Genomic DNA, 23903 nt, shown 5'->3' with positions numbered 1-23903 from the left:
TGGATCGAAACGTAAGCGTTGCTTGTCGTTCCGATCGAATATCACGGGGAAGAAAATCTGTGTTTGCGCGGACGATTAGCGGCGAGTAAATCATGTCGGCTGAAACAAACTTAAGCGGGCGGCTTAACGCGACGACACGAGCTGTAGAACAGGATTTCGTCACTGATTTACAAGGAGGACTGGCTAAGGACGCTCTCGGGGAGTCGAAAGTTAGCTGTTATCGCTTTGCACGCGGTTATCACATTCCTCCCGTGCCGTTCGCGCAGTCATCCTGCTTTATTGTTCGCGTTCTCTCTCGTTCCCTCCCTCCATTTCTCTCTCTCTCTCTCTCTCTCTCCCTCTCTTTCTCCCTCGTCAGAGCGAAATCGATAAACACACTCTCTCGCTCGCCGCGAAGACACCGCGTGTTTCCGAATTCCTGCGGCGTCGCGATACGCCTCGTAAAAATAGCCGGCTCGGTCAAATAGAATCACGTTATCGTCCCTAGGAATGTCGGTGAGACGGCGGTATTCGAGATGGAACGAGAGAGAGAGAGAAGGACGGAGAAAGAGACACCGAGGAAAAAGGTTCCGTGAAATAACACGACGAGAGCTCGTCGTTTACAATCTAATTGCTCGCGGATCTCTAGCCTGCTGGCTGTAATCTTGTTTACAGGCCAAAGTTAAGAGGCCTAGCGGTCTATTTGCTCACACCGAACTGTTTGATCTCCGGTTGTTACGTGCGCTAACCGCGATTGATAGTGAAAGCGTTCTTTATCGGCCGGAGAGGAGCGCGCAAATACCTGTCGATATTTTTACGCGACTCCCGGCCGACCAAACAAACGATTCGCGATGCTCCTCGTCCGCGGTGCGCGGTGCTCGCGTGTTCTACTGCCTCGAAAATTGAACCCGCGATCGCCGAGCCTTATTGTTCTCGAGTCCGGCTCGTCCCGGTCCGATGAGAGTCTCTTTCTCTCTCGCGACAGAGAGAATTTCGCGGAGAATTTCTCCGCGGTTTTGCCATCAATTTTCCGCCGATAAAATTCGTCCCGATCGGATTTTCGGCTCGAGCTGCGTTAAAATCTCGTCGCGAGCGTTTCCGGTTTACGTTGTCTCGGAATCGAAGCCGCTCGAGCAGCCGAGGAAAAAAGAGCGGCCGCCCGAGAAACGATGGAAATATCAATTGGCGTGTGTACACAACCACAGTTAGCAACAGTGACGTAGCCGGCGACGCACAGAAGCGGCGATTGGCTGCTAAAACAGCTGCTATCTTATCTTCTTCCCCGTGAGTGTCAACACTCGCCGAGCGCAGCGGTACAATGTGCCGCGGCGGGTTACGAATGTGTAATTTGCGCCGGGTCGAATTTTTCCTTCGCGGCCCAAGGGGCCCTCCGGCACACGGTCCCTTCGGGCACGGTCCAACCCTTTCGTCGTGGCCGTGGCTCGTTGGGAAACAACGGCGCGCACCGACTCCCCGCTATCGGGAACAGCTTGTCGATGAGTATCGACGCGTATCGAAACGGGTACTCGATTACAAGTGCTTTATCGCCGGTGGAAATCAGCCGGGCCACTCGGGCGACGGAATTCTAATTGCAAAACTCTCCGCGCCCCCTTTTCCCCCCCCGGACAGTTTCCAGGCCCGCGTGTAATTAGATTCGATATCGCGTGTGCCTGATATTCTTTCAGCTGGTCGCAGCCCGGCTGCTAATTTTATGGATTTCATGGACCGGGTTACAGCGATGTAGATCGACACAGTCCGACGGGATTTCTTTTCTTTTCTTTCTTTCTTTTTTTATCGTTCACGAGATAGAATCTCTATTAGATTTCTCGGCTTGATTATTAATTAACCGCTGATTTACGACAACGCGGGAGGCCATTGTTCGTTAAAAACCAATTTGCTTTTACCGGTATCCCGTCTTAATTGCGAACGTAGGCAGCGGGCAATAAACGTAAACATTCCTCGCCTTTTCCGGCAACCGAATGCCTCGCATTCATAACGGCGCCCACGTATTCGTTTATGTTCATCGTAAAGCGTTAGATGCCCGGAAATAAATTGCTACGGGATATTAGAGGATAGTTCGAACGAGTTCGGCCGTTCAGATGTCGACGGAGACTGTTTCGAAGCGGAGCGGGGCGACAGTTTTTTTGATTTATTCATTTGAGCGGCGGAGTAAAATGTTTCCGTTACAAGCGTAGCTTCAAGTATTGTATACAATAAACTCTCCCTAATTGACGCTCAGATCGTGCACAAAAGTGGACAGTTTGGAAAGAGGAGGTACGATCATTCGAGCCTTGCGAACGATCGTCGACAGCTATAAAAACGAGCCGCAAGTCTCGAATAATCGTGTCTTCTTTTCCGAAATTGTCCATTTTTTTGTGCACAAACTGAGCGTCAATTTGGGTGAATTTACTGTAAAACGAGATCGCCGCAGTGAATGCGGTCCTTGCGATTAATGCAAAAAGCGTGTTAAGAGTTAAAGAGCGCGGTTAATACAAAGCGAGGAAAAAGATATCGCGGGAAAACGGGAATAGACAAGTCGAAAATAATGAATTCGAATATATTTAAAGAAGGAGTTAAGATTTTCAATTACCTTTGTAATAGCCAAAATAACGAAGCGTTTGAAGACGATTATAGAGATACAGTAGAAGAACAAAGTGCGATACATGATTCGCAGAGTGCAGATCAGAGTGCACACTATTCAGGAATAAATAAATATTCCTTGAAATGAGTCGAAATTCCGGGAACTTCTCGGTAGCACCTCGTTATATTGACATTCGCGCCTCGTATAGCTCCTGTTCCTGTGAATCTATGCAATATTGATTTAGCACAATGATCCGCAGTCGATTCGTAATACGGAACAAAGAGGACCCTAAATGCTATATTTGGATATACAAGGATATAACTCACGAATACCTACTAAAAAAAAAAAAACAGAACCACCAAAGTGCAACGTTTGCAACGAACTAACATCGACAGCTCATGAAATGCACCTCTAGAAATGCAAAAAATTCAGTCTACAGAGACGAAAATACGGACTCCAGCGAAAAGACATCTCTGACCTCCGAAGATCGTGTTATCAAAACTTTGAACTACCCGAAAGGAACACAACTATATAAAATAACAAATTAGCGATAAAATTTAGCGATCAGCCTAAAAACAGAACCTGTCGCTAATGACCCTGCAGTCGATGCGATATGAAAAGACCCAAATGAAAGAAGAAAAAATGCTATATTGACACCCGCGTACAACAATATTTATCGCATACAGTGACAAAGAAAAATGAAAAAGGTCTGAGATGAAGCGTACGCGGAACCCCGCGGCGCTCCGAGTGTAACAGATCGTAGAGCCGTGATTTGATTTCAGGACAATGCAACGTCCGATCGGTAAATCGGCCGATAAGAGATTTTTCATTTCGGCTGTAAAGAACCGGGGGACACGTGGCAACGCAGATTCGAGTCGGTCGGCCGCGTTAATTGGCCATTGTGCGGCGTTCGAGGCGGATCGAGGCGGAGGCACGAAAGAATTCAGGTGACAACCTTGACGGTCCAACTTTGATCGGAGCTGCTTAGCCGGCCGATCATTCGCGCAATAGTTCCGGCTATATTTACAATGTGTAATGGTCCCGCGTTTTCCGCGTACTCGTACGAGAGCGGCCGCGAGAGCGCTCGCACGCGAGCGGAATCGGCGTCGTCGCGCGCCGCGAATCGTGTCGATGGAAATCAGGCTAAATGACAACGAGACCGAGGCGTCACGATCGAACGTGTCGAACCGCTACGAGTTTATTTTCAGCTCGGTCTAAGCTCGAGCATATCTTATGTAAAGTGAGCGACCGGGTGCGCGTGGACAACGGCCTGCTCGTGTCGCAGGTGCGAGCGTTTATGGCGAGACGCGCCTCGACCGCTCCAGAGAAATTCCGTCGAGTGGGACATTTCCGAAGCTCGTTGAAATTTTCACCTCGGACGATCGTCCTTCTCTCCCTCGCTTTCTCTCCGTCTTCGTCTCTTCTTGCTCTCTCTCTCTCTCTCTCTCTCTCTCTTCCTCTCATCTCTTTGGCTCTCTCTCACTCTCTCATCTCTTCGGCTCTCTCTCTCTCTCATCTCTTTGGCGCTCTCTCTCTCTCATCTCTTTGGCGCTCTCTCTCTCTCTCTCATCTCTTTGGCGCTCTCTTTCTTTCATCTCTTTGGCGCGCGCTCTCTCTCTCTCATCTCTTTGGCGCTCTCTCTCTTTCATCTCTTTGGCGCGCTCTCTCTCTCTCTCTCATCTCTTTGGCGTTCTCTCTCTCTCTCTCTCTCTCTCTCATCTCCTTGGCGCGCTCTCTCTCTCATCTCTCTGGCTCTCTCTCTCTCTCATCTCTCTGACTCTGTCTCTCTCTCTCATCTCTCTGGCTCCTTCCCTCTCTCTCTCTTTGCGCAGAGACGCTTATCGCGATTATCCCCTCCGGCGCGTTCGAGCAGCGACGATGTAATTGCCGGCGATCAGAGCCGCTCCTTTTCGTTCCAGTGACGGCGACGAGCCGCGTAGATTAGCATTCCCGTATCGAAATTTTTACCGCTCTCGACGTTATTGTTCTACGGACGGATGAGGACAATTCCGAGTCTATAAATAGAGAACGCGGCTGGCGGAACGGGAACCGAATAAAAGTACGGAGAGACCAACGCGGCGCGCGGGCTGCTCCGGCTCGGTCGCGCGTCCGAGCGTGAAGTCGTAATAACGCGATTAGTATTAACCGAGTCCGAGTTGCCCGTGGGTCTCCGCAAAAATCTGCGCCGCGTCTCGGGCACCGTGATCGCGCTTCTTTTCAAAGTAACTCGGAAATTAAGATTCTGGGGTCGGAGATGCGCTGGATCTCCGGTGGATTAAAAGAGCGAGGACGGGGAAGAAAGAGAGAAAGGAAGAGAGAGAGGGAGGAGAGAAAAAGGAGAAAGCGAGGCTCGAGAGGAGGACGCTCGGTTCTCGTCCGTCGCAATTTGTTTTGGTCGTTTGGTCGGCCGGCGTAGTCGTCGCGCGGAGTAATTGTACGCGTCACGTGTGTCTGTCCGTCTGCCGCTAATGACGGATCATTTTGCAACATTGCTCCCGGTCCGACGTTCAACAACATCGTTCTCAGGAGGCAGATACACCATTTGAAAATTGCGGCGCCCGCTTGCAACCTGTATAAACAATCGGCCATTACCCACCGTTATACGATAATCGTGCTTGACGTCAAATATTAAATGATTTCGCTGCGTGAATCAGGCTGTTTAAATTGTCCGGCTTGATTGAATGATGGCCGCTCCTCTAAGTTGGCCGACAACCACTTCACCGTAAATAAGATGGTACCCCATTCTGTACATAAGAGTCGCCTCGTTATACAGGGTGTTCGGTTCAGCTTCGAACATCTTGCAGATCTCTTTCCCGCTCTGCCTTCGTTTCACCTCCAATTTCACGCAACATTCTCCTTATATGTTTTATACTAATACCACAGAGTGCTAAAAGTAACTATAGTAATGTTTCTCTAATTAACGCTCGGATTGTCCACAAAGATGGACAATTTGGGAAGAGGAGATACGATTATTCGAGTCTTGCAGCTCGTTCTTATAGTTATTGTAAAAGTAACTACAGTAATGTTTCCGTAATTAACGCTCAGACTGTCCACAAAGATGGACAATTTGGGAAGAGGAGATACGATTATTCGAGCCTTGCAGCTCGTTTTTATATATAGTTATTGTAAAAGTAACTATAGTAATGTTTCTCTAATTAACGCTCAGACTGTCCACAAAGATGGACAATTTGGGAAGAGGAGATACGATTATTCGAGCCTTGCAGCTCGTTTTTATATATAGTTATTGTAAAAGTAACTATAGTAATGTTTCTCTAATTAACGCTCAGACTGTCCACAAAGATGGACAATTTGGGAAGAGGAGATACGATTATTCGAGTCTTGCAGCTCGTTTTTATAGTTATTGTAAAAGTAACTACAGTAATGTTTCCGTAATTAACGCTCAGACTGTCCACAAAGATGGACAATTTGGGAAGAGGAGATACGATTATTCGAGCCTTGCAGCTCGTTTTTATAGTTATTGTAAAAGTAACTACAGTAATGTTTCCGTAATTAACGCTCAGACTGTCCACAAAGATGGACAATTTGGGAAGAGGAGATACGATTATTCGAGTCTTGCAGCTCGTTTTTATAGTTATTGTAAAAGTAACTACAGTAATGTTTCCGTAATTAACGCTCAGACTGTCCACAAAGATGGACAATTTGGGAAGAGGAGATACGATTATTCGAGCCTTGCAGCTCGTTTTTATATATAGTTATTGTAAAAGTAACTACAGTAATGTTTCCGTAATTAACGCTCAGACTGTCCACAAAGATGGACAATTTGGGAAGAGGAGATACGATTATTCGAGCCTTGCAGCTCGTTTTTATAGTTATTGACAATCGGTGATTGTAAGAAACGAGCCGCAAGGCTCGAATAATCGCGTCTCCTCTTCCTAAATTGTCTATTTAAGTGCACAATTTGGGCGACAGTTAGGGAGACGTTACTGTAACTCGTGTTGCTTTGTAACGATGAAAAGATTGTATTGATTTAGTCCATTTCGCCGTTTGTATTATAACTAAACAACGTTTTTATTGCATTTGTAGCAAAAACGAGAAGACAAAGTGCAAAACATTAAATAGGTTTAAAGAATTTTAAAATGTTGTTGCATTAATTTTAACTCGTTTAAATGATTACTAAAAGAAATCAATGTGTATGTTGTTCCTGGACTTGGCAATAAATGCCGACAATTTTTATTTTGTATAAAATACTTAAAAATGTAACATTTAACATTTTCATAAATTCTATATTTTATGGAAAAAATTTAATCTGACAATAAGTCATTTAAAAGTTTAAATTAGAGATGACTGTTTCAACGAAATTTTATGTTCACGTTTCTCCATTTGAGGTTACAATAAGTCATTTAAAAGTTCACATTAGAGATGACTGCTTCAACGTAATTTTATGTTTACGTTTCTCCGTTTGAGGTTATGTAGGCCTATCCCGTGGAAAAGCAGCACGGTAACTAATCCATCGAGTGAAAAATAGATTCACTTACCCTGCACACAGTAACTAACGCGTCGGGCGAAAAGTGGGTTCGATTACTCTGCACAGTAAATAAGCTACTGAAATTGAAACCGGAAACAAATATTCAAATAAATAATCACTGTCCCGGTTTTCCGTAATCTCATGTTTTATCAATGCAATTAACATCGTGATATCTTATCTAGAACGATTTACTTTACTGCAAAATATCGATCTTCACTCGTTCAGTATTTTCTTAAGCTTTTTCATAAGCTTTACAGAACATTTCGTGAATTCGGTATCAAAAAGTTGAAACAACTTCCATAGTATTTTAAGAATTTCCGTCTTTCACATGTTTAATTTTAACAAATAATCAATTAATTGAATTTAGCTAAAAAAAATTGATATCTTATGCTCGATAAATATAAAGTTAATCATGCTTGAAAATAAACAAAAGGCACAGTAATTGGCTACCCCGCAGTAACTGGCTCCATCAATTAATTGAATTTAGCTAAAAAGTTCGATATCTCCTGTACGATAAATATAAAGTTAATCACGCTTGAAAATAAACAAAAGGCACAGTAATTGGCTAGCCCGCAGTAACTGGCTCCACCGATTAATTGAATTTAGCTAAAAAGTTCGATATCTCCTGTACGATAAATATAAAGTTAATCACGCTTGAAAATAAACAAAAGGCACAGTAATTGGCTAGCCCGCAGTAACTGGCACCACCGATTAATTGAATTTAGCTAAAAAGTTCGATATCTCCTGTACGATAAATATAAAGTTAATCATGCTTGAAAATAAACAAAAGGCACAGTAATTGGCTAGCCCGCAGTAACTGGCTCCACCAATTAATTGAATTTAGCTAAAAAGTTCGATATCTCCTGTACGATAAATATAAAGTTAATCATGCTTGAAAATAAACAAAAGGCACAGTAATTGGCTAGCCCGCAGTAACTGGCTCCACCGATTAATTGAATTTAGCTAAAAAGTTCGATATCTCCTGTACGATAAATATAAAGTTAATCACGCTTGAAAATAAACAAAAGGCACAGTAATTGGCTAGCCCGCAGTAACTGGCTCCACCGATTAATTGAATTTAGCTAAAAAGTTCGATATCTCCTGTACGATAAATATAAAGTTAATCACGCTTGAAAATAAACAAAAGGCACAGTAATTGGCTAGCCCGCAGTAACTGGCTCCACCGATTAATTGAATTTAGCTAAAAAGTTCGATATCTCCTGTACGATAAATATAAAGTTAATCATGCTTGAAAATAAACAAAAGGCTACCCCGCAGTAACTGGCTCCGCCACTCTATACGGTGATTAATGTGTGAAAGTGAGGGATGCTCCTGTGAGACAGTTATCGAGTGGCCACTGTACGCTGGTGTCAGACATTTCCAGAAGCTATAACGCTGCTAGCATAGCCGGATTACGCATGCGTCCATAATGTATATGAAACCAGTGGGCGTTCCCAAAGGCCGCTTAAAGGGCTCGCACTTATCGCGCGGCCGTTACCCGCGAAACGCGCCCTTCGCGAGATTTTCCCGAACGTTCTTTCCCGATCCGAACCGAACGTTCGTTCGCTGCACGCGCGGTTTGCAAAGGACTCGGAACACTAAATTGCGCAATAAATTCAGAAGTCGTTCTCGTATTTGCACGACTGTTTCGCGGCCGAGCGCGGCCCGTACCGCTCGTACCGCGCTATCACGTGCCACGTAGACGCACGTAACGAGACGTGCGAATTAAAGTAACGAAGAGTTTAGTTGCCCGTCGAACCGGCAAACGGATGTAGTTACAGTTTTCGTGATCGGCGACGCGCCGGTGAATTCTAAATTGATCGTGTAACAGTACCGGGCCGGCAAAGGAAAGGAACGCGATCGGTATGCGAGTCGAAACAAAAGGGAACGCTGCCGATCTCCGTCGACGTGTCCCTCTAACGTCGGTCTTTCTATCCGCGATTTGCGACGCAAATAATAAAAGCCGGCGCGTTTGAAGAACAACCGTTAGCTATGCGAATCGTCGGCGGAGCGCCCGGATCACCGCAACCGGACTATCTTCGGAGCAAACGCGACTCGGATCCCGCGACTTTCGTTCGATCGAGCGCGCTTCCCGCGACAATGCCGAACGTTTGGAGTTGCCCGCTTGGCCATTTGGCCACTTTTTATGAAATGATAGAAATAACAGAGATTATAGGAATCGTGGGAAACGCTAGAAAATTAAAAACCGTCTTCGACGGTTTAATTCGAAAGTTATTGGGTCTACCGGAAAGTTCTGTCCGTTTTCGAATTGAAATATAACACAATTTTCATACATTTAATAATACTTATTGTAGAATATACTTTCCATCGTTACTTCTGACTTCTTGCCAGCGCGATGGCAACTTGTAAATGACATTTTTAAAAAATGATTTATTTTTAGAGGCGAAGAACTCGACCAGTGCTTGGTTGACATCGGCTTCAGTTTTGAATTTTTTTTCCTGTAAAAAGTTTTGCAAAGAGAGAAACAAGTGATAATCGGAGGGTGCTAGGTCTGGGGAGTATGGTGGATGCGACAGAATTTCCCGGCCTAGCTCTGCGATTTTCTGACGAGTCGCCAAAGCAGCATGTGGTCCGGCATTATCATCGGTAGCCATGTTTTCACGATCGCGTCTCGCTTGATAATGACATGAGACATCTTTGTTTCAGTTTATTTAGGAGAGTACATGTGTGTAAATATATGTCTCAAATCAACATGTGCATATGGATTGAAACTTGAAGTGACACTATCGAACAGAACTTTCCGGTAGACCTGATGAAACCGTAGCAGCACGGTCGTTTCGCATCTTCAACCGATCGACGTATCAACGCGTCATCGGCAGCGAATGGGTTAATTTTGGAAACAGATGAGCTCGCAAGAAGCTTCGCTTCTGTCGCCTTTCGCTCGTGAATTGTGTCGGTCTCTTGAAACGAGAGCACAGAATAATGAAATTCGAACGTGCATAAAAAAGATAACGTTCGAACGTGTATTGATAATAATTATCAAGTAAACGATCTTTAGATTCGTTTAACGTATTACGGCAGCGTCTGACAACAAGTCATCAGCGTCTCTGATATTTGTACGTTTTAGTATTACGAAAAATGTACAATGTTTGTTTCCCGTTGTACGAAATCGTTAAATAAATGACGAAGCACTCGGAGAACGCGCGGTTTCGATGCAACTGGGAATCTGTCGTGTCATCGAAGGAGCGACTGCTAACTTGCACGAGAGAGAGAGAGAGAGAGAGAGAGAGAGAGAGAGAGAGAGAGAGAGAAAGAAAGAGAGAGAGAGAGAAAGAAAGAGAGAGAGAGGAAGAAAGAGAGAGAGAGAAAGAAAGAAAGAAAGAGAGAGAGAAAGAGTCCGACAGTCGAATCGCAAGTAAAGAAGCTCGAAGATGCCGAATCCGTCCGCGGATCGACGCGTTAATCGAGCCGCGCGTCCGCCAGGCCAGACGCGGTCGACTTTGATCGACATTTTCTAATTTTTCACGGCGATCGCCGATCGCGTTGAGGGTCAAAGCCGTGTGCCCGGCCAGATAATGACCGGCGCACAGAAACGGAGACAGCTACCGCGTGCAATCGCCGCTTTCCCCTGTCCCGCCGGTCGGTCAATTCCTTCGATGTTAATAATTTAATGAATCTCGCGGTGCGTTATCGGCGCCGTTCCATCACGCGTCGGTCTCGTGTGTTGCGTCGGTGCCATTGCACCCGCATGCGCTTCCCGTCAATACCACGAAATTATCGTGGACCTTCATGGTTCGCGCGAGATATGCCGACGCGCGACCAGGAAAAAATGTTCGATCGTCGGTAATCGGTTTCCTTTCTGCGTCGGAACGATTGCTTGTTATTCGACTTGCATCCGCCGAGGAGGGAAAACAGGGCGACGGGAGAAGGTTGCTCTATTTTCTGCGAACACCGATTTGCTGTTACAACGATTCCGGTAGAAAATGTTTCCTCGAGATCCGAGAGCATCGTCTTCGGTATGGAAAACGTTTTGGACCGCTCGCAAAGTAAATGTTGAACTAAGAACCTTTGGATCGTCGGCCCGATTTCCAACTTGCGCTGCTTTTCGTTTTCTGAATGAACCTCTTTATTTCACGTAGAAGTACTCGATTTACACCGAATGTCACGACGGATCGATTGCGCTTGAGTAGGAGACACGCGAAATTATCGTGGACCTTCATGCTTCGCGCGAGATATGCCGACGCGCGACCAGGAAAAAATGTTCGATCGTCGGTAATCGGTTTCGTTTCTGCGTCGGAACGATTGCTTGTTATTCGACTTGCATCCGCCGAGGAGGGAAAACAGGGCGACGGGAGAAGGTTGCACTATTTTCTGCGAAAAACGATTCCGGTAGAAAATGTTTCCTCGAGATCCGAGAGCATCGTCTTCGGTATGGAAAACGTTTGAAAAGTAAACGTTGAGCTAGGAACCTTTTGATCGTCGGCCCGATTTCCCCCGTCAACTTGCGCTGCTTTTCGTTTTCTGAATGAACCTCTTTATTTCACGTAGAATTACTCGATTTACACGTGACCGAATGTCACGACGGATCGATTGCGCTTAAGTAGGATACACATCTTCGGACAGAAGTTGCTCGTAGCTACAATTCACGAAGCTTCCGATCGTCGGGCTGTTCATATATTACTCTATAAGTGATCGGCTTAAGTACTACGTTCGCCGGCGGTAACACCGTGTCTGCTAATACTGTGCCAGCGGGGCCATTTTGATTAGACGGGGGCGAGGAGGGGGCATCAAAAAGTCTTCCACCTTCTCGCATCGAGATACGCTTTATCCTCGCGAGCCCGTCCGCGATCGGAGAACCGACTGACGCGTTAAAATTAAAGATAAATTGACTAGAGACATGTACTTATGTCGAATAAAAAGCACGAGCCTTCTTGATTGTCTAAGCTAATGCGTGGAATTGCACCATTTGCTCTGGTATACTATAAATAATGTAGAAATACACATCTATTGTTAGGTATCTTCGTTTTGTACGTACGGTCTGGCTTTGGTACATGGTCGTGGTACTGCGAGCGAGGGAACAGAAATCGTATCGACGCGTTCCCTCCGTAGCGTCGCGCTACGCGGTTTCGTCACGAATTAAAAGCGGGGACAAAATGCGCTTTTTCCTTGTTCGCGTCTCGCCAAACGGCCACGGATTTTCAGCGTGAACGGTACGGTAAAATGATTTTAGAATTTTGTCGTAATTAAGGAACGCGATTCTTATTTTGCGCGAAAATTTACAGAATATATTTCCGATATACCGAATATATTTTCATCTGAAATCTACGTAAAAATTAACGTTCCTAACTCTAGTTATACAACGAAACACTTTCAGAACGTCGAAGTTCGCGTTTCGTCAAACGGCGCGGATTTTCAGCGTGAACGGTACGGTAAAATGATTTTAGAATTTTGTCGTAATTATGGAACGCGATTCTCATTTTGCTCGAAGATCTACAGCATATATTTTCGATATATCGAATATAATTTAATCTGAAATCAACGTAAAAATGAACCTTTCTAGCTCTAGTTACACAACGAAACACTGTCAGAACGTCGAAGTCTCGATGCGAAATCTACGAAAAGTGAAAATAACGCGAACGTCCCAATTACCGATGTACCCGAAAAGCTACTCGTACCAATTATCGCGAGCGAAACTACGAACGAAACGAAAACGAGACACGAACGGGTTGGGAGGAGAAAAGCTGTAGCTGCAACTGGTCGCGCGACGCTACGGAGGAAAGGCCCGAACAGTAGATTCACTGGCCAACGAGAATGGCGATCGGATCGATGGTTTCGCCGGGCGGAAGCGGCGAAACGTGATTGTCGTGTCGACCGATCGTGGAAATGCAATGCGGCATCGATCTGCGCTCTAGCTAGACCCGGTCCGTCTACCTAGGTCGCCGTTCTAATCGAATGAAATTCGTATCAAGCGTCCTACCTCTTTGTCCGTTCAGAGGAGCATCGGTGGTCGCGCGCGAACAGGTTCGTTCGCACGTTTGGACGAATCGTTCCCGACGCAGCTCCTCCCGTTCGTCGCGGAAACCTCACTTGGTCACTGCACCTCGCACTGGCTCACTCTTACGTCGCACTATCGTCGGCCTCGGGCCGCGGTCACCGATCCGGCCGTCGAACCGGAAGCCGTCGCCGTCGCCGCGGCGGGACCCGGCGTCGAGTGCCGAGCACGCGGGAAGAGAGTCGAAACGGAGTCTCTAATCGAACCGTCCTCCCGGGTAGTAGATGAGCGGCGTGGTGGCGTCCCATCCGTCGATCTCCTCGTTCGACTGGGCCGCTCTCCTCTGGCAGTTCAAGATCAGCGTGCTGTGCCTGGGGCTGCTGGGCGCCGACCTGCAGGTCGCCTGCGCCATCGGTCCCAGCCGGAAGCTCCTGGCCCCGCCTCGCGGGAAATAGCACTCGCTCCCGATCGTCCAATTGTTCCTGGCGATCCTCGTTTCCGGCTGCGGGCGGTCCGCGTCCGCCGCGTCCAGCCGCGCGTCCTGCTCGCAGAGCTTCTCCACGCAGGGGCACGAGTTGCTCGACGACCGCCAGCTCTCCATGCAGGACGACCTGATCGCGCAGGACATCTTCGGCTTGCACGGGCTGTTGTCCGCGATCGACTCCAGCTGGCTGTTCGCGCGCGAACACTTCTGGTCCAGCTGGTCCGAGCTGGCGAACCGAAGCCGCTTCGGCGACTCGCTCGAACACCGGACGAACGTCGAACGCACCAGCGACTTGTTCTTCAACGAGCTGCGCGGGATCAACGGGTTCCCGGTCTTCCGGCAGCCACCTCTGCGCCCGTCCCTCTTCGAGTTCCGCTCCTCCCGCAGGACCGGGTCCTCTCCGATCAGCCAGTAGGTCAGACGGTCGCCCTTTCCCTTCATCGAGACCAGACCTCTCTCCACCACGCTGAAGCCGCCCAGCTGGTCCAGCAGATGCTTCGTCTCGCTGCTGCAGTGGATCTTCAGCGCTGGAAACGAAGAATCGTTCAGCGAAAGAAACTCGGTGGCGAAGGCTTCGAAGGAAGAACGGGACTGTCTTGTGCGACACGATTGAGCTGTTATGAGGTTGATCTTAGATTTACGTTCTTTTTGGCGCTAATGTGCTGGTCGTGCGACTGCAGCGATTAATAGCGCTGTTACCAACGATTAATTCCTTATAACGATGTCTCTAATTATTTCTAGATTTACATTGGAAATTAACGTATGTAATAGCAAGCTGGCTAATTCACATTGATTTTATGGAAGTAGACATTATGTTATTTTAGAACGTGGAACGTCAGGCGTGATTAACACGTTCAGATATTTGACCAGTTATCAAAATTCATTTCTGCTGCAATTAGACAGCGGATTTTTATGCAAAATGAAGATCGTTCGCATCGAGTACAATATCAAGGAGCTACGTGTACATTGATATCGTTCTCAAATCATTTTAATTCGTTCCAAATAATGTCGCAATATTTTTGAATTTATTCCACGTTTTTATCGTTTCATATTTGATCTACACATTTGTTGACATAAATACATAAAATCGGCAGTCTACTTATAATATATTCGAACCAACTCAATTTCGCTAGGTCGTTTACAATGCAACATTGTTAAAATACCATCCTCTACGATAAATACTAACTTTCCAGTTTCGTTAATTAAATCGCTTCGATTTCGAAACTTGTAGGAATTTGTTAGAATTTCTAGGAATTTTTTAGGCTCGATTGTCGGCACTCAACGTGTTCGCGCGATCAAATGGAAAACCTCGGAACCAAATTGCGAACGCGTTACGATCTTCGATGACAGGTCGCGAGGCGAACGGCAATAGCGAGCCTACTTTTTTTCGCGATAGGCCATTAACACGTTCCGTGCCACGTGTACCATCGATGGTACACGCTTGCATGTTTACTTAGTGAACTGAACAAATTGTTTACAAGGAATTTAGAACCGAAGAATCAATTTCCACCGCAAGAATGGTCGTTGATAAGTTTTTGTTACGTTGTTATGTGTACGAGAATTAATAATTGCACGTAATACATCAAGTTTTAGTAAAATATCAAAGTGTGAAGATTCGAGTAAAAAAAGCTCGGCACGGAACGTGTTAATATAAGCGCGCGCTGTCGTAGAACTTACGCGATCCCGTGGACTCCATGCGGCTGGCAGTGTTCACCGTGTCGCCGAACAGACAATAACGAGGCATTTTTAAGCCGACCACACCGGCGCACACCGGGCCTGCGAAGGTGGAAGTAAAAGCGTACGTGTCAATTGTGATCGAGCCAGCCGTAAATTCTCGTTCGCGGCCCGTACTCACCGGAGTGTATGCCGATCCTTAGCTGCAGCTTATCGAGGGGCCTGTGCCGAATGGTGAATTGTTTAATGGCGTTTAGGAGGCACAAGGACATGCTGGCAATTTCTCCTGCGTGCTGAATGCCGTTCCGTATCGGCAGGCCACTTACCTGTTAAGAAACAAGTGATTTATCGCGCCGCCCGGTTTTAGTTACAGCCCGGCTCTATTTAGTTTACGATTACGCTCGAGTTTTTTTCAACGCTCACCACCATGTACGCGTCCCCGATCGTTTCTACTTTGTACACGTCGTAATTCTCGATCGTCGAGTCGAAGCAGGTGTACAGGTCGTTCAAAAAGTCCACCACCTGGAAACGAGACCGCTTAAAAATGTTCTTTGTCGGGCGGAGATCGGGCGCAGTCGGAGATCGGTGCTGTCGTTCACGAGCTTCGTTAAACGTCTTATAATTACGGCAATCATGCTAATTTCTCTGGCGGGCTTCGCGTAAAAGAGTACAAGTCTTTTCACCAAAGTCTTATAAGATGCGCCGCGAAATCTGAATTATTGGAACTGGAAGTTCGTTCGAAAAGCTTTCTGATATATCGTCTACGTTATGTTTTCGAAAACGAGGAGTGCCTAATTGGACGTCTAATAAGACGAAAATATTATTAATATTTTTAAGACTTGATAGGGTAAGCCGGTTACTGTGGGGAGACCAATTGCTGTGCCTTTGGTTTATTTTCGGACATAATTATCGACTGAGACATATTAAATCTTTTTGTTCAGAAATAAACCAAATAAAGGAATACAAAAGCTTAATATGTCTTTTTTGATAATTATGCTCGAAAATATGTCAAAGGCATGGCAATTGAGCACTCCACAGTAACCAGCGCCATTACCCTGTCGGATCTTCAAACAGAGAATCGCCATTTTTCGCTAGATATAAAGTATAAACAAACTTCAGCTCAGTGAAAATTTGCGAAATTGATTCTTCACGATAAAGGCATAAAATCGTGAAAAGGGTGGCGCGTGTTTCGCGGCGTGAAAGTAGCACGGCGACCAAATGCGGCGAGATCCTCGGTTTAGTCGAACGACTTGCCTGCAAAGGCGTGCTCTCGGCGGACATAGCGGTGAAGCCGACAATGTCGCTGAAGTAAATGGTAACGGAATCGAAGCTCTCCGCCTCAACTTTGTGTCCCCGTTTCAATTGCTCGGCGACGTAGCGGGGCAGCATCTCGTAGAGCAGCGCGTCTGAAACAGGCGAGCCGGCGTTGTGGAATCAGAAAACAAGGGGCGAAGAGGCTCTGAGCCGGAATCGAATGAAAACCATCGAACATTAGCGACCTGTTTTCTTTTTCTCCTCCGTGAGCTGGTCGGTCCGTTCGTCGACAAGGGCTTCCAGGTTGTTTGCGTACTTCTCCATCATGGCCATCATGTTGTCGAAGATGTTTGGCTTCCTGGAATATGGTTTCCCATTAGAAAAAAAGTGGCGAAACTCGATTGCCGGTGGGGAGGGGTTTAAATCGAAGACTCACATCCCCTTTCGCAAGGGTCTCAGCTTGTTTCTGACGATCTTGAAGTCCGGTCGCAGCTCCGGGTCTTCGGACCAGCACTCCACCAAACAGTCTCGCACGAAATGGAAACAGTTCTCGAGCTGGTCCAACGGCGGTCTGAGTTGATCGAAGGAAAACAAAGTTGCTGAGAAGGCGGGAAAGTTTTAATCCGGTGATTGCGTTACCTGAACGGCTCCACAGCCGGATCCCTGGCGATCACTTTCTTCAGGATCTCCGAGTCGGAGACCTCGGCGATCCCGAAGGGGCCGTGCCGGCCTTGTAGCTCGTACAAGACGATCGCGAACGAGTAGACGTCTCCTCTCTGATAGTCCCGCGCGGTTGGCACCTGGGTTCTGTTCGATCGCAGCAGCTCCGGGGCTCGGTACAGCAAACCTGCCGAGAAATTCGCATCGGTGAGCAAACTGTTCGCTGCACGATGGTTCAGGACCATTGGTCTGGGAATTCGCTCTCCGTGGCTTAAATTATTCTAGCGTTCTTTCAAGGCGTAAGGTTAGAGAATAGATCGATTCGTAGGTAGGTAGATCAATTCGTTTCGTCGCTAGCTAGAATTTTAGCAAGTCAGAAATGAGTATTAACATTTAAAACGTCGAAGTGACCAGCATTTTTTATAAAACAAAATTTTATTTTGGAAGTTTTTATGCTCTAGTGTGTAGAAAAGTGAACACTGATCAACTTTCGTTGGAAACATTTTTTTACCAGATCGTTGGAAACGTCTGAAAAAACGTGGTCCGTTTTGAAATTGAATACGAGACCAAAACATGAAATAACGTCCAACTTCTAAAAATCTAGGTATAATTAGAAATCGTAGGAAACTGCACTTAGAAGTTACGCGCCCCTGTCAACAACGGTCTAAGCTTTCATATAAAAAAAGTGCTGCATTAAACATTTTTTAACATTCTTTCATAAGCCTTGTGAGAGTATAAATTTTTACAAATCTGACATTCTTCCTGCATGAACTAAAAAATGCTTTTGACACGCGCAAACAGTTGAAATATAAGTGCTTGCATGCATAAAAGTATAGCGCGAACATGCATTTTAACATTTTCAAACAATTGGTTTTAATCTAAATTTTACAGTTGTGCTTTTATAACGCTGTATCTAATCACAGAGTTAAATTCGATTGTTAATACAGTGAATTCTCCGCAATTGTCCCTCAGCTTATAAACAGAAATGGACAATTTGGGAAGAGAAGATTCGATTTTTCCGCGAGAAGCCGCAAGGCTCGAAAAATCGAATTTTCTCTTTCCAAATTTCCATTTTTGTTTACAAGCTGATAATCGCATCTCCTCTTCCCAAATTGTCCATTTCTGTTTTCAAGCTGATGGACAATTAAAGAGAATTTGCAGTATTCTGGATTTCGAAGTACCAAAAAATCGTCGATACATATAGAAAAGAATTTGATCGAAATATGAAATTACCGTGGTATTTCTTCAAGACGTCGCACGGCTCGCATTCCGCGTCCTTCTTGAACTCGTGCAGCCCGAAATCCGCCAGCTTCACGACCCATCGGGAGTCCACCAGGCAGTTCGACGTACTCAGCGAGCCGTGATATTTGATGACGGACTCGTGCAGATAGATCATGCCCTGAAAACCGGCGAAGCTCGTTCGTCGTTTCTCTCGTCAAGTTCGAGCGCGTTCGGATTCGCGCGGGGTTGAAACGTCTTCGATAAAATTCATAAAGGGGGGCGAGGTAACTTTCGAACATTTTTATGGTGGAAGTTGTCAGTGAGTTGCTCGCGAGGGGTTTACGACTCGATGGACTCCCGTTCGACTCGGAGAATGAAATTTCCGGGGAGCTGACGAAAGTCAAGGGGGATGCTTACTCGGATGATGTCGCCGACCAGCGACGCCATGAACATGTTATCCAGCTTCATGTCCTCGTTCTCCAAGATGTCCTGCGCGAGAAAATAGAAAAAAGGGAGGTGAACGTTACGGACCCGGTGCGTGGTTTCGTTTACTTAACCCTCGGGAGGCGGTGGTTAGGTCAATTTTGACCCGGAGCATTGAAATTGTCCACTTAATTATTCAACTATCGGCGATCAAATGAAGTAGATTGCTGTTACATTAACAGAAAGGCTAAATAGTCCGCAAAATCTTCAAAAACATCTTCAGAAATACCTTCAAAAATATGTTTGATAAAATTGCCGAGTAAAGCTCAGAATTGTTGCAAACATCGTCGACAGTATAGTTGCGAAAATGGTCCGCCGTCCGAGGGTTAATTGCCGGCTACCTTCGATTACCTTGAGACTGCCACGTGCACAATATTCGACCACGATGCAGATGTTCGGCGGATCGGTGCACGCACCGATGAAAGCGTTCAGGTTGTCGTGTCGCAAGTCACGCATCTGGAAACAACGTCCTTCGATTCAGATGCTCTCGGTGCACGGCGGAGCTTGCACTCACCACTTTCAGCTCCTTCTTCATCTCGCGCGTTATCTCGATCGATTTCTTCCGAACCTTCTTCACCGCGAATATGCGGCCCTTGTAGACGCCGATTTGCGTGTAGATCATCGAGTACCGGAAGTCGGCGTCCGGGTTGGAGCTGAGAGAGACCTGGCTCGTTCGGACGATTGGCTGGGTCATCGGCTGAACAGAAAATCACATCTCGGTGTCTTTTCCTAATTTTCACGCGCTCTCGTAACCCTTTCGCTGGTTTCACCGCTTGATTGTATCGTTTCGAGTACAGACCGATTTTAACGAATTTCGCGAATTATTGATAACGCTTTTGCATTATTTCTATTACAAGATATTTTCTAGTTGACAAATTGAAATGGTACTTGCATGTATAAGGTGTCCCAAAATTATTGTACAAGCGGGAAGTGAGAGGTTCCTGAGATCATTTGAAGCAACTTTTTCCTTAGCGAAAATGCAATCCGCAGCTTCGTTTACGAGTTATTAGCGAAAAACCGTGACCAATGAGGGATTAGCTGGCGCGAAGCGGCCGAGGCAACGAGCAGTCGAAGCCTATTGGGCCTCCTACAAGCCGTCCGCTCATTGGCTCGGCCGCCTCGCGCCGGCTCGCCTCTCATTGGTCACTGTTTTTCGTTAATAACTCGTAAACGAAGGCTCGGATTGAATTTCCGCAAAGGAAAAAATTACTTCAAATAACCTCAGGAACCCCTACTTTCCTGCTTATACAATAATATTTGGAACACTCTGTAGAATCGCAGTCTACTAATGAAAAATTAATTCAATTGGCCTCCACTTCACTTTCCTCAAAAAGTTTGTTGCGTTTTACACCCTGTAGAACCTTTATTTAAAAAATCAGGTTTTCCGAACAAGCGACTTCACGTTCACGAAGCAACGCCGCGAGATGCCATTTCATTTCCCGACTGATCTGATCAGCTCTGCGATGAGCGCGGTGCGGGAGACGAAATTGATTCGAACGCGGAGCAATCGTATCGTTTACATTTTGATAGGAGAATCTTGGGGACTCGCGAACGACTTGGACTACGAGACGGACGGGGGTAGCTCGGCAAGGGGTGGCGGGATAAAAGGGGGTTGGCGCGGACAGAGAATGGCGGAGGAAAGTTCGTAGGGGCTCGCATAGCCGGGCATTTACCTTGGAATTGCATTTGGCGGGCGCCTCGTTGACTATCGGCGCTGACTCGTCCTTTTGCTCCTTGATCTGGATGTCTTTGTAGTTCACCTTCCATAGCAGGGAGTCTAGCTCCTGCTCGTACCTCCAGTTCCTGTACAGCACCAGCAGCACCGCGGCGACGATCAGCAGGAAACCACCGGCGATGCCACCGACGATCTCCGCGGTGTGAGCTGAGGAATCGAACGGATGAGGCCGACGAAAAACGGTCTCGCGTCGCCGGTGCCGGGCCGATCCGATTGTTCGTCTCTCTCCGGCGGGAGAGATTTAGGTCAGAGATGTTCGTCCCCTTCTCTTTTAATTGTACCCCCGATGGAGCCGGCGTGTGTTCCCGGTCGAGCGCGTGACGTCGAAATCGGGCGCCGCAATCGGTTTCGTAATCGGTAATAGCGCGCGGTTACGTGGCCGACATACGTATTCGATCTCAATTAAAGGAAACGAAAATGGTAACGCGGGAAGGGCGGAAGGCGTTTCCCTTTAACCGATTTACATATGGAGATTTTGAAGGTCGCGACCGGCCAACTTTACGGCGCATTTCTCGGCCATGAACAGGAGCTGCCCCGAGAGAGAAAGCTGACTGGGAACGAGCGCGAATGGGAACACTCTTTCACCCTGCACCGACGACACAATCTTTCGTCGTGTCTTCGATCGCCGCCGCGTGTACCCTCGACGGAGATCGGACTTTTGCGAATTCCGACGCGGCGGATTGCGCTGCTCGTGTTCTCCCCGTCGTTTCGATTGCACGAACTGACCGTCGCCCAGTTCCACTTTATTGGCGTTGTAGTACGTTGCTGAATTATGCGCGCGATTTCAGCGGAACGTTGGAGTTCGAAAGTGTGCAGAATTTTGGTATCGATGAGTCGGGACTCGGGGGAAACTGTGCGAGATGTTCTCAAGATTTCTTTTTTACTGCGAAAAGGAAATGGCGTTAAACGAATGTTTAACGCATTACGAAGTTCTATGAAACTTCGCGAACTATTTTGTATCCGTTACTGAAAGATTAAGGTTGATCTGGGTAGTTAGAAATTACTCGAGGAATTGTAATTACAAAGTAATTCGATTACAATGTAATTCGTAACTGCAATTGGAGTGCAGTTACAAAATACTAAGTAACTAAATTATATTCATCACGAATTTCCGTGTAATTGAATTAGCACGACTGTGACTGTAAAACCTGTCCAAATCATCGATTTCTGATTTCTTCTCTTACAATTACTGAAATGAGAAACTCTTTGATAATCTTCATTATTCAAGCATATGCAGTAATGTCTCTCTAATCGACGCTCAGATCACGCACAAAAATGAATAATTTGGGAAGAGGAGACACGATTATTGGAGACTTGCGGCTCGTTTTTATAGTTGTCGACAGTTCGTAATTATAAAAACGAACCGCAAGACTCGAATAATAATAATAATAATCGTACCTCATCTTCCCACATTGTCCATTTTCGTGCACAATCTGGGCGTCAGTTAGGGAGATATTACTGTACGTAGAATTGTGAAGTTGAAATAAATCGATTTACGAAGTTTGAGTAAATCCAATGTTGCGGAACAATGTAAATTGGTCTCGTTTAGGGCTCGGTGGCTCTACCATGGACAAAATTAGACAACTCGCATTCCGAGTTACAAAATTCGAGTTTGTAGAACACCTATTTGAACATAACTTTCGCAGCAATCCGAAACGACTTCGAGCAAATTCAGGTTATTTTGAGGGATCGTTGATACGTACACGTGCATTTTTCGCCGTGGTAGCCGCAATGAGGTTCCGCGATAGGTGGTCCACCGCCGATCCAAGAGATCTCTCTTGTTAATCGAAGTTTCTGGAACAAGAGAAAATCAAGAGGAGCTTAAAGGACTTGTCCTACCGGCAAGAATCGCCGCTACGCGATGAGAAAATTCCGGTAAAAATTTGAATTTTAAATGAGGATAAGCTGACGTTTTGTACTTTTTAACGAACACGAAGCGGTCTTTAATAATTGGGAAATCTTCTTTGTCTTTTTTTCATGCGCGTAGTCCTTCGATAAGATTTTTTCATTTAATATGTGTTTCTATTCTGTTGCATTACTCGGCGAGGATGCATCAAACATAAAATCCAGAAACACCATCTTAAAGTAGAGATTTCAAGCTTTAATATAGGAAAAAAGTCATTGTCCTACGATCATTTTTCGCGGAGTTGTCGTCAGTCTAATTTGGCCAATTTTTATCCATACTTTTTCCATGCTATAATTTCTTTGAGCTGTATAATTCAGTAAAACAGCAACAAGATGTTACCTTTTGGGCGACATTTATATAATTAAAGTTCTGAAAAAAATAAATCTTTCGCACGAAAAGATGTATAAACATCTTTTCTAAACTAAACGAATTATTAAATTTTTCCTTTTGGGTGACATTATATAACTGGAGGAAAAAATGCTATACATTTTTTCTAAACTAAACGAATAATTAAATTTCTCCAAAAATATAAAACATTCAGTAAAACAGCAACAAGTTTGTTGAACGACATTATATAACTGCGGAACGAAAGCTCTGAAAAAAGGAATCTTTCGCACGAACCTATATTATACATTTTTTCTAACGTAAACGAATGATCAAATATTTCCAAAAACATGGAAACCTTGATTTTGACTGGAAAATAATTCCGGGCGCCATAAAGCGAGCGTCTTACCGGCAGGTTGGTGCCGTTTTCTTTGCCGATGAAGTTCGCTATGGGATACAATCCGTGTCCTTTCGCCGGCTGATCGTCCATCGCAATCAGAGTGTAATTGCCTTCCGCATCGCCATTTTCGTCCATGTATACCATGTACCTGGGGGAGACAATACATCTCGTAACACACGCGTCGCGCGCGCATTAAAGTTGTCATTAATTACGGAACAGCGCTTGTCGAACGCTGTTGTTCTTCGCCGCGTTCCGTTCGTTCCTTCTCGTTCCTTCGCGTCACCGTTATGGATAATTGACACCGCAGGACGAGGCGAAAGAATATTATATAACGCGCTCTCCCGGTGGCATTGATCGCGAGAAGGACATCGCGGGATCGTATAGATCCTCCTTTCCGCGCTCGTTATTCTCGCGGGAGGATCGTAAACGCCCGCCGGAAATTTATAGAACGATCCTTTATACGGACAATTAACCTGCACGAAATTGTACTGGAACGCGTTACCGTAAGTCCGGGATCCGCAATCGAGGTCGACCGATTTTTCTTCGGTTCCCGGAGCCGGCCCGATCCACCGTTCGCGCGTCTCCGATGCGGAATTTTCATCTTTACCCGCGCGATCTCGCGACCGTCCCGCGCCCATAATTCATCCCCTAATCACTCGACTCGCGGAGTTCTCGCGGCGAGATACGAGAGTGACGAATCGCGCCGCTTCCGTCTTCGCCGACCTCGTTACGACATCCCACCGGTAATTATTGTCTCGTTTCG

At 46.1% G+C, this 23903-nt stretch overlaps 1 protein-coding gene and 1 long non-coding RNA gene across 5 annotated transcripts in view; one reads left to right on the top strand and one right to left on the bottom strand.

The window, feature by feature from the left end:
- The window catches only part of LOC117220956 (uncharacterized), a 405009-nt gene that overhangs the window by 632 nt on the left and 380474 nt on the right, over positions 1-23903 (top strand). The window lies entirely within an intron of this gene.
- The window catches only part of LOC117220801 (guanylate cyclase 32E), a 46442-nt gene continuing 34057 nt past the window's right edge, over positions 11519-23903 (bottom strand). For all 4 annotated transcript variants that reach the window (XM_033471147.2, XM_033471155.2, XM_033471140.2 and 1 more), the window contains exons 9-23: positions 23150-23288; positions 22214-22304; positions 20449-20657; positions 19290-19472; positions 19127-19231; positions 18710-18781; positions 18305-18470; positions 17051-17258; positions 16848-16982; positions 16657-16769; positions 16412-16563; positions 15581-15679; positions 15339-15483; positions 15161-15259; positions 11519-14010 (exon numbers count right to left, since the gene is read on the bottom strand). In XM_033471147.2, coding sequence (XP_033327038.1) covers positions 13256-14010; positions 15161-15259; positions 15339-15483; positions 15581-15679; positions 16412-16563; positions 16657-16769; positions 16848-16982; positions 17051-17258; positions 18305-18470; positions 18710-18781; positions 19127-19231; positions 19290-19472; positions 20449-20657; positions 22214-22304; positions 23150-23288 — 2671 coding nt within the window. In that variant the 3' untranslated portion in view covers positions 11519-13255. The remainder of the gene's footprint in view (positions 14011-15160; positions 15260-15338; positions 15484-15580; positions 15680-16411; positions 16564-16656; positions 16770-16847; positions 16983-17050; positions 17259-18304; positions 18471-18709; positions 18782-19126; positions 19232-19289; positions 19473-20448; positions 20658-22213; positions 22305-23149; positions 23289-23903) is intronic.

The sequence above is a fragment of the Megalopta genalis genome, chromosome 1 (assembly GCF_051020955.1).
Source record: "Megalopta genalis isolate 19385.01 chromosome 1, iyMegGena1_principal, whole genome shotgun sequence".
Taxonomy (NCBI): Eukaryota; Metazoa; Arthropoda; class Insecta; order Hymenoptera; family Halictidae; genus Megalopta; species Megalopta genalis.
This window is presented reverse-complemented; position numbering and strand designations above follow the sequence as displayed.